This window comes from Bolinopsis microptera, chromosome 2 (assembly GCF_026151205.1).
Source record: "Bolinopsis microptera isolate Bmic1 chromosome 2, MBARI_Bmic_1.0, whole genome shotgun sequence".
Taxonomy (NCBI): domain Eukaryota; kingdom Metazoa; phylum Ctenophora; class Tentaculata; order Lobata; family Bolinopsidae; genus Bolinopsis; species Bolinopsis microptera.
In genome coordinates this window covers 8,484,871-8,500,959 of record NC_087073.1, presented here as the reverse complement: position 1 = coordinate 8,500,959, position 16,089 = coordinate 8,484,871, and the positions used below count along the sequence as shown (strand labels likewise).

Genomic DNA, 16,089 nt, shown 5'->3' with positions numbered 1-16,089 from the left:
GATGAGGTTCAGGCGGACAATATGCACATTTATATCTGTGAAATATATCATGGTGATACTTTTGTGTATCCAATATCTTGGTTAGGTTGGCTTCATTCAAAAGATGCAGTCGACAAGAGAAACCAATGGGAGTCTATTTTTAGTCACAGTGATAAAAGTAGATTTAAAGTGTTGTATAAGATGTGATACTCTCATTAATTTATCATAATTAATTATGACTTGATTGTTGAAAAAGCAAACCACAGTGGGTACATTCTTAAATACTTTTAATACTTTTAGTCTAACTTTTAGTGTCACATATTTTCTTTGATTTTAAGATATCTGTGATTATCTTTATGTTATTCATTAACATTAAATTGATTATTTTTATGAGATGTATTTTCATTAATTAGGTGGCAGATAATGTACGTACTGTCTGAGTACTTACAAAAGAAATGTTAAAAGTTGAGTTAATTCAAAACTTCTAAAATAACCTACCGTTTAACTGCTAAACCGAAATATTCAATTTGAGCTCACTCTCCACATCTAATTTTAAACTTACTTTTCCTTCGGATGCATCACATTTTATTACAATTTACAATTCTATCATAGAATTTTTAATCATTAATTGTACTTTCTTTTCAGAGATATGGCACCCAAAGTAAGTGTACCTATGGATTTTGGAAGGCACCTGATAGGATCCCCAACTCACAGCAACCTAAAACTGAACACAAGTGAGGGAGGTGAGGTACGAGCCAGTTCAGTGATCCTCTCCTTTAACAGTCCAGTAATAGATCACATGACCACTACCCTTCACATGACCAGTGTGGACATGTTAGAATTCAGTGAAGCTGCTGTTCAACTGTTTGTTGATGCTGCCTACTCTGGAACTCCAGAGGGAATCAGCCGGGAAGTATTCAGGGACATCAACAAGATAGCTAATGTGTTTGAGGTTACTTGGCTTGTTGGAAAGTGTGCAGAGTATTTTACTAAAGTTGCTGAATCAGTTAAAATACCATCCTATACTGAACTACTCTATTTATTTGAAGAAGCAGCTTTTGTGTTTGAGAACCTCAATAACAAAGATTTCCTGACAATCAGCATCAACAAGATAGAAATGTTGAACTGGAAACAGGAGTTTTTAGAAAAGTATTTGGAGAATGCAGACAGACTGTCTACACAGAAGCTAGACATGGTGATAGAGCTAGCTGGTTGTGAAGTAGAGTGTGTGGTACAAACTGTGAGTAACCAGCTGTTAGAAGTGTTGAAAGTTCAGGGCTCAATTAATATTCCTGTATCTTGTGAGTATCTGCTGGATAATTTGAACCTCTCTCTTTGCTTTACTTCAAACAGACTTTTGTTTAATCAGCTTTTTGCAACTTTAAAAGGGCTTCCTGATGAGAAAATGAGATGGTGTTTCGAGCTTCTCTCAAAGGCAAACAAGATTGGTTCTTTAAATGACTGTTTAGCTACAGCAAGTGAAGTAAGATCGACCACTGTGGTGTCCAGATGTAACACTATACCTAACATTTACCATGATCTGGATTCTAACTTATCATTTGAGGAGCTTCTAGAGTCAGTGGCGTAACGAAGGGCCCTGCTGACCCTGCTGTGCAGGGGGGCGCCGTCTTAGGGGGGCGCCAAATCGTCGTTTGAATGTGGGACAATTTCGAAAACTTAACTAAAGTACTAGCAAAACTGCGCGTTTTGCTCTAGATACACACTTTTTTAGAGATTTTATCTGCGTATCCTCTAAAATCACCTAATTTGTTCAATTTTAGGGAGGGGCACCAAAAGGGGAGGGGCGCCAACAGGGGGGCGCCTTTTCGGCAGGGGGGCGCCAACAGGCAACGTTACGCCACTGTCTAGAGTGGATATCTGTTTCAGAGGATGTTACTAGTTTGATGATGGCAATAGAAGCTGTGTGGTCATGGTACTGGTACAGGTTCAGGTACCAGAATATAAGGTATAAAGTTAACACTGATATATTGCTCACTAAATTAGCAGACATAGCTGACAGACGAGGGTGGTTACTTTTACCATCAGAATTTAATACATATAAAATTAATTTAGTAGGTACGGAGTTAAACTTGGGACCGCTTGTCTTATCTCAAGGAAAGAAGAATAATCATGTTGTCATTGATTGTGTAGACACGTGTAATCAGCCGCTTATATTTCTCTCCGAAGAAGCAAAACTAAAGTTCCACTTCAAACACCCCTCAGTTACTTCGTGTAATCTACCTGGTAAATGTGGGTTTATTCTGAAAACTGTCCCTAGTGAAGCTGCATTGTGGACCTTGAGACTGTGTACTGAGAAGGAAGATTATAATAATGAGTCAGTTCACTTTCATGATGAGGTTCAGGCGGACAATATGCACCTTTATTTCTGTCGTATATCATCTTATGGTCATACTTCAGTGCATCCTATATCTTGGTTAGGTTGGCTTCATTCTAGAGATGCGGTCGACAAGAGAAACAAATGGGATACTCATTTTAATCATAGTGATAAAAGTAGATTTAAAGTTATATATAAGATTTGATACCGGCATTTAACTATCTTGATTAATTATGACATGATTATTGAAATTAATGTAAACCACAGTTGATACATTCCATAATATTTTTAATAATTTTAATCTAACTTTCAGTGTAGCAGTGTGACATATATTTTCTTTTATTTTAAGATCTCAGTGATTATCATTATGTTATTTATTAACATTAAATTGGTACAAAATTGTATTTTCATTCATTTGGTGGCAGATAATGTACTTATTGTATAAGCACTGATATAGAAAAATTTAACAGTTCAATTAATTCAGAACAGTAAAGGTAAGTAAGTTCTGAATATCTGATATTAATTAAAATCTTTTCATTAATTTGCTGGCAGATAATGAACGTCGTATTGTTTGAGCACTGACAAAAGAAATGTTAACAGTTGTGTTAATTCAAAACTGTTAAAATAACCAACCAATTAACTGCTAAACCAAAATATTCAATGTAAATTCACTCTCCACATCCAAATTTAATTTACTTATTCTTCCTTCAGATGCATATAATATTATTACAAATAACAATTTTATCATTTTAATTATTTATCAATAAATGTTCTTTCTTTTCAGAGATATGGCGCCCAAAGTATGTGTACCTATGGATTTTGGAAGGCACCTGATAGGATCCCCAACTCACAGCAACCTAAAACTGAACACAAGTGAGGGAGGTGAGGTTCTAGCCAGTTCAGTGATCCTCTCCTTTAACAGTCCAGTAGTAGATCACATGACCACCACCCTTCATATGACCAGTGTGGACATGTTAGAGTTCAGTGAAGCTGCTGTTCAGCTGTTTGTTGATGCAGCATACTCTGGAACTCCAGAGGGAATCAGCCGGGAAGTATTCCGGGACATCAACAAGATAGCTAATGTGTTTGAGGTTACTTGGCTTGTTGGGAAGTGTGCAGAGTATTTTACTGAAGTTGCTGAATCAGTTAAAATACCATCCTATACTGAACTACTCTACTTATTTGAAGAAGCAGCTTTTGTATTTGAGAACCTCAATAACAAAGATTTCCTGAAAATCAGCATCAACAAGATAGAAATGTTGAACTGGAAACAGGAGTTTATAGAAAAGTATTTGGAGAATGCAGACAGACTGTCTACACAGAAGCTAGACATGGTGATAGAGCTAGCTGGTTGTGAAGTAGAGTGTGTGGTACAAACTGTGAGTAACCAGCTGTTAGAAGTGTTGAAAGTTCAGGGCTCAATTAATATTCCTGTATCTTGTGAGTATCTGCTGGATAATTTGAACCTCTCTCTTTGCTTTACTTCAAACAGAGTTTTGTTTAATCAGCTTTTTGCAACTTTAAAAGGGCTTTCTGATGAAAAAATGAGATGGTGTTTTGAACTTGTTTTAAAGTCAAACAAGATAAGTTCTTTTAATGAATCTGCAGCTACAGCTAGTGAAGTAAGATCGACCACTGTGGTGTCCAGATGTAACACTATACCTAACATTTACCATGATCTGGATTTTAACTTATCATTTGAGGAGCTTCTAGAGTGGATATCTGTTTCAGAGGATGTTACTAGTTTGATGATGGCAATAGAAGCTGTGTGGTCATGGTACTGGTACAGGTTCAGGTACCAGAATATAAGGTATAAAGTTAACACTGATATATTGCTCACTAAATTAGCAGACATAGCTGACAGACGAGGGTGGTTACTTTTACCATCAGAATTTAATACATATAAAATTAATTTAGTAGGTACGGAGTTAAACTTGGGACCGCTTGTCTTATCTCAAGGAAAGAAGAATAATCATGTTGTCATTGATTGTGTAGACACGTGTAAACAGCCGCTTATCTTCCTGTCCAAAGAAGCAAAACTAAAGTTCCACTTCAAACACCCCTCAGTTACTTCGTGTAATCTACCTGGTAAATGTGGGTTTATTCTGAAAACTGTCCCTAGTGAAGCTGCATTGTGGACCTTGAGACTGTGTACTGAGAAGGAAGATTATAATAATGAGTCAGTTCATTTTCATGATGAGGTTCAGGCGGACAATATACATCTTTATTTCTGTCAGATATTTTCTGCTATTGATAATATTTATGTGTATCCAATATCTTGGTTAGGTTGGCTTCATTCGAAAGATGCAGTCGACAAGAGAAACAATTGGGGTTCTATATTTGGTCACAGTGATAAAAGTAGATTTAAAGTGTTGTATAAGATGTGATACTCTCATTAAATTATCGTAATTAATTATGACTTGATTGTTGAAATGTAAACCACATTTGGTACATTCCATAATATTTTTAATACTTTTAATCTAACTTTCAATGTGACAATATATTTTCTTTGATTTTAAAATCTCCGCTAACTCTGATTTAAATATTGTTATTTATTAAATTGAATATTTCTATGAATTTAGAGTGTTTTAATTAATTTGGTACCATCGGATGTGTGTAAATGTATAAGGACTGATAAAGTAAAATGTAACAGTTGAGTTAATTCAGTAGTGTCAAAGTAAGTAACTGAATATCTGATATTAATCAAAATATTTAATGTGAGCTCACTCACCACATCAAATTTTAAACTTACTTTTCTTTCAGATTCATCACATTTCATTGCAAATAGCAATTCTATCATAGAATTATTTTCATCTTTAATTGTACTTTATTTTCAGAGGTATGGCGCCAAAAGTAAGTGTACCTATGGATTTTGGAAGACACCTGATAGGATCTCCAACTCACAGCAACCTAAAACTGAACACAAGTGAGGGAGGTGAGGTACGAGCCAGTTCAGTGATCCTCTCCTTTAACAGTCCAGTAATAGATCACATGACCACTACCCTTCACATGACCAGTGTGGACATGTTAGAGTTCAGTGAAGCTGCTGTTCAGCTGTTTGTTGATGCGGCATACTCTGGAACTCCAGAGGGAATCAGCCGGGAAGTATTCCGGGATATTAACAAAATAGCTAATGTGTTTGAGGTTACTTGGCTTGTTGGGAAGTGTGCAGAGTATTTTACTGAAGTTGCTGAGTCAGTTAAAATACCATCCTATACTGAACTACTCTACTTATTTGAGGAAGCAGCTTTTGTATTTGAGAACCTCAATAACATAGATTTCCTGAAAATCAGCATCAACAAGATAGAAATGTTGAACTGGAAACAGGAGTTTATAGAAAAGTATTTGGAGAATGCAGACAGACTGTCTACACAGAAGCTAGACATGGTGATAGAGCTAGCTGGTTGTGAAGTAGAGTGTGTGGTACAAACTGTGAGTAACCAGCTGTTAGAAGTGTTGAAAGTTCAGGGCTCAATTAATATTCCTGTATCTTGTGAGTATCTGCTGGATAATTTGAACCTCTCTCTTTGCTTTACTTCAAACAGAGTTTTGTTTAATCAGCTTTTTGCAACTTTAAAAGGACTTCCTGATTTGAAAATAAGATGGTGCTTCGAGCTTCTTTCAAAATCTATCAAAATTGGTTCTTTGGATGACTGTTTAGCTACAACAAGTGAAGTAAGATCGACCGCTGTGGTGTCCAGATGTAACAGTATACCTAACATTTATCATGATCTGGATTTTAACTTATCATTTGAGGAGCTTCTAGAGTGGATATCTGTTTCAGAGGATGTTACTGGTTTGATGATGGCAATAGAAGCTGTGTGGACATGGGACTGGTACAGGAACAAGTATCAGAATATAGATTATAAAGTTAACACTGATATACTGTCCACTAGATTAGCAGATATTGCTGGCAGACGAAGATGGTCACTTTTACCATCACAATTTAATACGTATTACATTAGTTTACGTCGTTCGTCGTTCGACTTGGGATCGCTTGTCTTATCTCAAGGAAAGAAGAATAATCATGTTGTCATTAATTGTGTAGACACGTGTATACAGCCGCTTATCTTCCTGTCCAAAGAAGCAAAACTAAAGTTCCACTTCAAACACCCCTCAGTTACTTCGTGTAATCTACCTGGTAAATGTGGGTTTATTCTGAAAACTGTCTCTAGTGAAGCTGCATTGTGGACCTTGAGACTGTGTACTGAGAAGGAAGATTATAATAATGAGTCAGTTCATTTTCATGATGAGGTTCAGGCGGACAATATACATCTTTATTTCTGTCAGATATTTTCTGCTATTGATAATATTTATGTGTATCCAATATCTTGGTTAGGTTGGCTTCATTCGAAAGATGCAGTCGACAAGAGAAACAATTGGGGTTCTATATTTGGTCACAGTGATAAAAGTAGATTTAAAGTGTTGTATAAGATGTGATACTCTCATTAAATTATCGTAATTAATTATGACTTGATTGTTGAAATGTAAACCACATTTGGTACATTCCATAATATTTTTAATACTTTTAATCTAACTTTCAATGTGACAATATATTTTCTTTGATTTTAAAATCTCCGCTAACTCTGATTTAAATATTGTTATTTATTAAATTGAATATTTCTATGAATTTAGAGTGTTTTAATTAATTTGGTACCATCGGATGTGTGTAAATGTATAAGGACTGATAAAGTAAAATGTAACAGTTGAGTTAATTCAGTAGTGTCAAAGTAAGTAACTGAATATCTGATATTAATCAAAATATTTAATGTGAGCTCACTCACCACATCAAATTTTAAACTTACTTTTCTTTCAGATTCATCACATTTCATTGCAAATAGCAATTCTATCATAGAATTATTTTCATCTTTAATTGTACTTTATTTTCAGAGGTATGGCGCCAAAAGTAAGTGTACCTATGGATTTTGGAAGACACCTGATAGGATCTCCAACTCACAGCAACCTAAAACTGAACACAAGTGAGGGAGGTGAGGTACGAGCCAGTTCAGTGATCCTCTCCTTTAACAGTCCAGTAATAGATCACATGACCACTACCCTTCACATGACCAGTGTGGACATGTTAGAGTTCAGTGAAGCTGCTGTTCAGCTGTTTGTTGATGCGGCATACTCTGGAACTCCAGAGGGAATCAGCCGGGAAGTATTCCGGGATATTAACAAAATAGCTAATGTGTTTGAGGTTACTTGGCTTGTTGGGAAGTGTGCAGAGTATTTTACTGAAGTTGCTGAGTCAGTTAAAATACCATCCTATACTGAACTACTCTACTTATTTGAGGAAGCAGCTTTTGTATTTGAGAACCTCAATAACATAGATTTCCTGAAAATCAGCATCAACAAGATAGAAATGTTGAACTGGAAACAGGAGTTTATAGAAAAGTATTTGGAGAATGCAGACAGACTGTCTACACAGAAGCTAGACATGGTGATAGAGCTAGCTGGTTGTGAAGTAGAGTGTGTGGTACAAACTGTGAGTAACCAGCTGTTAGAAGTGTTGAAAGTTCAGGGCTCAATTAATATTCCTGTATCTTGTGAGTATCTGCTGGATAATTTGAACCTCTCTCTTTGCTTTACTTCAAACAGAGTTTTGTTTAATCAGCTTTTTGCAACTTTAAAAGGACTTCCTGATTTGAAAATAAGATGGTGCTTCGAGCTTCTTTCAAAATCTATCAAAATTGGTTCTTTGGATGACTGTTTAGCTACAACAAGTGAAGTAAGATCGACCGCTGTGGTGTCCAGATGTAACAGTATACCTAACATTTATCATGATCTGGATTTTAACTTATCATTTGAGGAGCTTCTAGAGTGGATATCTGTTTCAGAGGATGTTACTGGTTTGATGATGGCAATAGAAGCTGTGTGGACATGGGACTGGTACAGGAACAAGTATCAGAATATAGATTATAAAGTTAACACTGATATACTGTCCACTAGATTAGCAGATATTGCTGGCAGACGAGATGGTCACTTTTACCATCACAATTTAATACGTATTACATTAGTTTACGTCGTTCGTCGTTCGACTTGGGATCGCTTGTCTTATCTCAAGGAAAGAAGAATAATCATGTTGTCATTAATTGTGTAGACACGTGTATACAGCCGCTTATCTTCCTGTCCAAAGAAGCAAAACTAAAGTTCCACTTCAAACACCCCTCAGTTACTTCGTGTAATCTACCTGGTAAATGTGGGTTTATTCTGAAAACTGTCCCTAGTGAAGCTGCATTGTGGACCTTAAGACTGTGTACTGAGAAGGAAGATTATAATAATGAGTCAGTTCACTTTCATGATGTGGTTCAGGCAGACAATATGCACCTTTATTTCTGTCGGATATATTCTAGTCGTACTTTTGTGTATCCAATATCTTGGTTAGGTTGGCTTCATTCGAAAGATGCGGTCGACAAGAGAAACAAATGGGAGTATAATTGGTGTTTCAGTTATGGAAGTAGATTTACAGTGTTATATAATCTTGTACATTAATTCATAGTGATTAATTATGACTTGATTGTAAAATATGCAATTTACAGTAGATAATTTGTGAAGTTTCACATTAATTATATAGTATAGAACCTCTTTACTTGTTCAATTTCCCTTCCTGAAATCACAGGTTTGATGTGTAAAACATTATGAATTTGAACTATATATGTTTTGCACTCCTATTAACCGGAAATTGCTGATTAAAGGGGGTTGGATTGTTCTAATTTATGCATCCTGCTCATGCTGTAATGATCCTGTAATACTGATTTATGATGCAAGAGGTGATGTTGTGATTTTGATTTAAGTAATTCTCTATGGTAGTATGTATCGAGTATTCCATAAATCTGCTGCCTGAGTGACGGCGGCACTGGACAAGTTAGCTTCAATTTGGTTTTAACTGGCAAATAATGTGTAGATATCCTATTAATGCTTTTCAAACAATATATTATGTTGCTTCAAATGTTCTTTTAGATATTGAATCGTAGATCGTTAAGAGATTCATTTCTTAGATTGGATTTATGCTCTGACAAACTATGTTCAAGTTGAGTTTGTGCTCAGATGATATTGATTAATTCTGTAACATGAGATGCCCTTCGATTTTTAGGATACATATTTTCATATTGAGAAAATGTTATTAGAAAACTCTAGTCGCAACTTCCGGGCAGTCCAATGTTCAAGATCTTATAGACGTTACGCGCAATGGCGCATTTGTGTGGAAGTTTAAAGGTTTAATCATGCTGGTCACTCGCGTTTTTATATCATAATATCTTGATTTGATTTTCAAATGCATGGTCGCTGAACATGCGTCTTTGCTGACTAGCCTTGTTTACTTTATTACAGTATCAATGACTCTTTTTTAACCACTGTTGAACGGCTCTGACACACTTTTTGATTCTTTAAATAATTTGTTCCAAATTAGATTGTAAAACAAGTAGTTGATACAAATTTCATGCTCTTCAGAGTTAAATCAAAGAATTATTTACATGCGTTTTCTCGTTTGTTAAGCCAAGATATACCCGTCCAATCTTTTTATCTGCTATATGATAACCAAAATAGGTATTATCCGGATTTGTGGTGTAAACGACTTATTGTCCCATAACACTTAAGTTCTCTTCTTACTTAACAATTACCCATTGAAGGCTCCAGTATGTCGATACTCAAACCGCTAGCCCTACAGAAGGCTCTTGATCAGGCTAACACTGGCGGAGTATACGCAGCAATGTTGTTAAATCAGTCAGGAAGTCCCATTGCTCAAGCTATCTTGGACAGTGAACGTCCCACTGCTTCTATAGCAGCTCATATTTGGAAGGTATGTATTCTACTGTGAAGGGGAACAATGTGGTCAGAATATTTTCCGCTATCTTGTGTCTAGGATTTGGGCCTTCCTTTATTTCATGGTTCCAATGTTTCAGTTGAATGCTGCCTCCGGTGATAGCATTCGAGGAGGCAACTTAGAAAACTTGATGATCGAATGTGATCAGGGGAAGGTATGTGATTGTGATAATTTGTTGTTAATCATGATATTATATAGAAAGTCATTAGTAAAGTGCTTTGATTTTTGAAATCTAATTTTTTTCTGGAATTACTTATCTGTACCCCGTTATTGAAATATTATAAACTCAGATTTATTCATGCACTGTTATTGGTACTAATTTTCTTGTGAACCTATTTGAAACTAGCCTTATCACCAGGTTGCAGTAGGAGCAGTAGCTCAGTATATCCTGTGTCTCTACTCCAAACAGTCTACCGAGACTGGTCTTCTCATGACAAAGTTCTCAATTCTCCGAGATCACATTCTACCTCCCCTCTCCAGCATCGCCGAGTCTTGAGCTGGACCACTCTACTTATCTTCGTGTTATATTCATCGAGTGACTGTGATTACGATTCTTGGATAGAGTGCCACTGCTGCACAAAGCGGATTATGACGACTTGGTGATTTAATTAAAGACTTATTAAGGACATTTCAGTGCTAATCATCTTGTAGAACTCTGTCAGATTTGATGACACATAGCTGGTTATACTGCAGTATTCTAATTATCATGTTTAGTTGTGGTTGATTTTTGTGCTTTTTATATGTTGCTCGTGTAATGTTGTGTTTGACTTACTATAATGGAGAATTTTTATCATAAGAACGTGTCTCATTGGTTGATTGCCATGGTTATGGAAGTTCAGATTCAGATATTAATTTTTTAAACATATTCGTGTACCGTCATGTAATTGGAAGGGGTCGCAGCGACCATTACGGTGTGACTAATACTAATAGTAATACAACCAAACCATTCGGCACATATCGTGACTTCTAAATGTCATACTTGAAGAAAGTTCGAGATACGATTGAACGAATCAAAATAGATATTAAACACATAAACGTTAGAAATAAACATACAGCTGAAAACCTTAATTTCATTTATTTGATAGATAATGCTTCTTCAAAAGGAAGCCGAATCTGTATCTATACCACATAAACTCTGTTAGGTGTCGTTCAAATATTACGTAATCGCGGAGGCAGAGGGAGGGGTCTTTAATTATTGCACTAGTGTAATTTAATTTTAACACAATAGCTATGTGTAAAACTGATTACGAAGGGAAGAACTAGAAGGATCTGGGGGTTACAAATTGGCCAAAAAGTGATAACGTAACATCTGAACGTCCCCTTATTTCTACAATCTCACATCAAAATTTACTGGATACATTCCCTAGCTCGACCAAATTAGCAGGATCTTATCAGAGGGGGAATAAAATGTAATTGGTGATGCTTATACCCGAATACCCGATTGGAGGTCAGCCGTTCGCCTAAATCTCCTCCTGACAGTTGAAGTTCGATTCAGGTGACTTATACAACCATATCATATGCATATTTATATTTCATCATTTTTCTTTACATCTTTGCAATTATGTAAAGTTATTTGATCTTACGTGATCTGATAGAAAGTTGTTTAAGGGGGCATACACCAAAACAGTGGTTTGTGCCGTCCAGACCAAATGACCTCATAGGCAGTTCAGTGACCTTCTAGCGCACCGTTTCCACACCAAAAAAAAATATTTTGAGAATACCCATTTTTGTAATCGAGCATTTCCTGGTTAGAGTGGAATTTTCGGAAAAACACAATTTGTTTCGTGGAGAGGCTATAAGTTAATCATTTCTTGCGGTATCGGGTTGAAATTTTGCTCGCCGTCTATTCACATCTATTTCAAGGTGTGTGTAAAATCTTGATATCGTATCTAAAAAGGCTGGTGTGTTATAAAATGTGATTTTTTATCTGCAAAGCCAAAAAATCACATTTTCTCCAATAACTTCAAAGGGAAGCATTTTAGGGTGTTTTGTTGTTCATAACTCATATATAAATGTGCTAGTTGCAGTTATTTTGCACCCTTCCAAAAGTCACTAGCACATTCCTATCAAAATTTTAGAAAAATTAGTAAATATTTAAAACGAAAAATGTGCCCAAATTTGTTGTTTGGCTTTGAAGTCTAATAGATCTGAACACAAATGAGGAAAAACATTTTAGAGAGCATCAAAAACTGCGCCAGAATTCAGAGAACAAGTTTATGTCAACCATCAAATCAATCCGATCTTCCCTGACTGACTTTTTGTTTAAAATAAGTCTGAAAAGGACAATTTCAACTTTTTGACTTTTGTTAACTTTAAAAATTTATAACACACCAGCCTTTTTAGATACGATATCAAGATTTTACACACACCTTGAAATAGATGTGAATAGACGGCGAGCAAAATTTCAACCCGATACCGCAAGAAATGATTAACTTATAGCCTCTCCACGAAACAAATTGTGTTTTTCCGAAAATTCCACCCTAACTAGGAAATGCTCGATTACAAAAATGGGTATTCTCAAAATAATTTTTTTTGGTGTGGAAACGGTGCGCTAGAAGGTCACTGAACTGCCTATGGGGTCATTTGGTCTGGACAGATTTGGTGTATGCCCCCTTAAACGTTAGGGAGTTAGGGGCGTAAGTATACTGTGAGTCGAATATACCGTGGTGTCTGCGGTTGGTACACTGCTGCTAAGGCCAAGGTAAGCGTTGATAGTATCGGCTAATGTTCACAAATTTCAGCAACATTTCGTGTCTATACAAAATAGTGGCAGTGCACATGAGCTATAAAGTTAATAACTTTCGCGTACTTTTAGCACCTATAACAGCAATAATCGTAAATTGTTATTACTGAGGGAGGGGAGGGGGGGGGGGGAACCCGGTAACGTCAACCGTTAACACTTGATTGTGTGAAGCTGGTTTCAAGTTTCAGACATTTCTTTAAACCCAACTAAGGTGACGCTCGATTCGACTGACTCAGATAATTCGAGCGGTGCATTTTAACCGATGTGCACACACACGAGTTATTCATTGGTTGCCGACATAAATTTAATTTCAACCAAATCATTTACACGTTGACGTCTAATTATGTTTATATAACATTATCTTGCACGATCACATACCAGTTAACCTCCTTTTGATATCCACCTCTGCGGAATTTTGTATTAGCGCATATTTTTACCGTTATCATTTAAATAATGTCCCTAACTTAATTATCGGTATTGGGTCAGTGGTCCAATCATGCAGCTCACTGGATTTAAAGGTAGTACGTTTTCGTGAAAAATCCTTAATTTAATGTTTAAGAAAATTAACCCTCCTATCTTGATTAGAAACCTTCTTGATATCATTAACCTAATTTCCAGAACATTGTATCACATTTCCTACTTTTTCACATTCATAATATTAATATGATACTTGACATTCCCGGCCCAGTCTGATATCAAAATTGATAATTTTATTAGCTGGCTAATATATTACGTACCAACCAAATGTTTGTCGGAATATCGTCTAGTAGTAATCTGTGATCTTGCTGTTTGAAGTTGAACTTAGGCTGCGATTTTCATTTAGATTTCCAGGATAATGAATATTCATTATAGATTCGATTGATGATTTGCCTGATTGCAACTAAAATGTTCTTAATTGTTGATATCTTTAGACTATGAATCAGTGGTTGAAGTTTCTGTTTGTTAAAATGTAATTAGTTTTTCGACATCGTACCATACCATACATTTCTTGTTGGATGGATTGCCTGTTGGCTGTTCAGTGTTCACCTTAACACTTATACAGTGATCCTCTCTAAGTAGCCGCAAGAATATACATTAATCTACATTTTTATTTTATTTCTGAATGTCATAACTTAAGTTATAACAAATTACAAGGATGAATCTCGTTATCCTACTACTAAGCGCAACCCTCATGGTAACCCCGACCTTGTCAATCCCAGAAGAGGATCTGGTGGAACTGATGAGGAAGTGTACCCTGATCAACAGAAACCTGCCTGGAGCCCGCATGTCTGGTTCCCGGAGTGACATCTCTTCTTTTGGGGCATGTTTGGACTTGTGCCGGTACGAGTTGGTGGGATGTAGAGCTGTGGTGTATAAACCCCGGACACAGAGATGCGTGGTAAAGGAGCAAGGTTACAAACCTGCCGTTCCTGACAAACTGGGCCGGTATCCTTTTGCTATGGAGATGTGCTGTCTCCAGGGTTCCTGTTAAATTGCGGTTGGTGCAGAAGGTGGAGAATTGAGAGTGTCTAATGTTTTAGATTTGTTATAGAATCCAAGGCAAGTGCAATTATTTTTGCCGTGTTACTCAATTTGTGATTCTGTCTCTAAACTGCGTGAGGGGAGCAAGTAATAAACATTAGACATAGATTTTTAAAGATTTAACAATTTTACAAGATTTAATCGCTTTCTTTTTTGAAACTCTTGCCTCTAGTAATTGATGTATTTAAACATTATCGAAAAATGTCTATGTACTGCAATTAATGTTTGTTTGTTTGTTTGTTTATAGAACCCGTCCCAAATCTCGTATCGGAAAATGACTAAACTCAGGTCTGAGTGTGAATACGGGTGGTACCTGCAAGAGTGTTCATTAAGCATTTAGAGTTCTGTAAAACTGCAGTTACAATTGTGCTAGAGTATTTTTAGTATATACGATTGGTATCAGATATATATCCCTACATGCTTCCAAAATTTGTAAAGCTGTAGTACATACATATCACATTACACCGGAGCCTTCACAGTGCAATCTCCTCCAGTCGATCTGCGCGGCGCAGACTGGAGGAAACCACACTCTGCAAGTTCGATCCAGTGCAATGCTACATGTACGTACTACGGCTTCATCTCCAACTTTCTGCACAATGTACTGAAATGTTTTGAAGGAAAAGAAAGTAAAAAAAAAAACTAAAAGTGATATATATAAATAAAATCAGCGATTTAATGTTAGCCTTAGGAGGGTAACTTTAATTCCCTGGTTTCTAAAATCAGCTTTTTTAAAAAATATAATAAAGTATGTAACGTCGATACCAAACCGATTATTGAGCGATAATAACTGAGTAGTTGATTCCTGGGTTGCGGAGTCATTCAGATGTTCCAGTTTTCGAATGTGGTTCTTGTTCAGTTCTTGACCAGAAGTGTCTAATGAAGTAAGTCAGACAAGCAAACTCTTCTTTAAATGCTGATACAAGTCGTCTCAATCCCAGAAATTATAAATGATGACCCAGTGTAAAAGTGCAGAAATCGGCCGAAAATAACAAAGACTAAAAACAGTTAAAAAGTGACAGGATTCAAACACAAGGAAAATTAATAACTTAGAGCGTAATAAGGAATATCTCCAAACGAAGTTTTTTGAGAGGGTGAGAGGTTCTTTAATTAGAGCTAATGATTAAATGAGACCCACTAAAGGTACTAAATTAACCAATTAATAGCACTTTATTCAAATTCTTCTTATTCAACTTTCGGAGCTACTTCTATTACATTTTGCTAACAGTAACCAATGGTAACTTACATAGTGTTTAACGATTACCGTTTTTAGATCTCTTAAACATTTTTGGAAAGTTTGACTAAGTTTTACCAAATCTGCTGTCCGTAATCGGTTTTGTTTGTGATGGAAATCATCCAATACAAACGACTCTCCTATCGTTATGTTATGTGTTTGTTAGACTGATTACTGCCAAAATTGTCTGCACTAATTTGTTAGACTAACGATGCCATCTTCATAATCGCTTCTAGTTTTGAGATGACGTCTCCTTCCAGTTCTACCTAACATCATACCATGTGCCGAGACTGCACAGTCATCATGGCAATCCCGAGGTAAAAGGAGGAGCTCAGAATGACCTATTTTATGAGCAAAGCAAGATTGACTGCAATATGTAATAAGTAATAAGTTATGTGCAATATACTTTGAGTAAAATATTCATGTCTGTAATGTCATTCTTCTGAAGATTTAAGGTA

General features: G+C 36.1%; 1 protein-coding gene across 1 annotated transcript; it reads left to right on the top strand.

Annotated features, from left to right (window-relative positions):
• Window positions 1–9,941: 9,941 nt before the first annotated feature.
• On the top strand, window positions 9,942–10,935 carry LOC134811411 (ragulator complex protein LAMTOR2 homolog). Its single transcript, XM_063818207.1, has 3 exons — window positions 9,942–10,112; window positions 10,216–10,290; window positions 10,495–10,935. Exons 1-3 carry the CDS (start codon window positions 9,951–9,953, stop codon window positions 10,630–10,632), a joined length of 375 nt encoding a protein of 124 aa, XP_063674277.1. The 5' UTR covers window positions 9,942–9,950; the 3' UTR covers window positions 10,633–10,935.
• The last annotated feature ends 5,154 nt before the right edge of the window (window positions 10,936–16,089 follow it).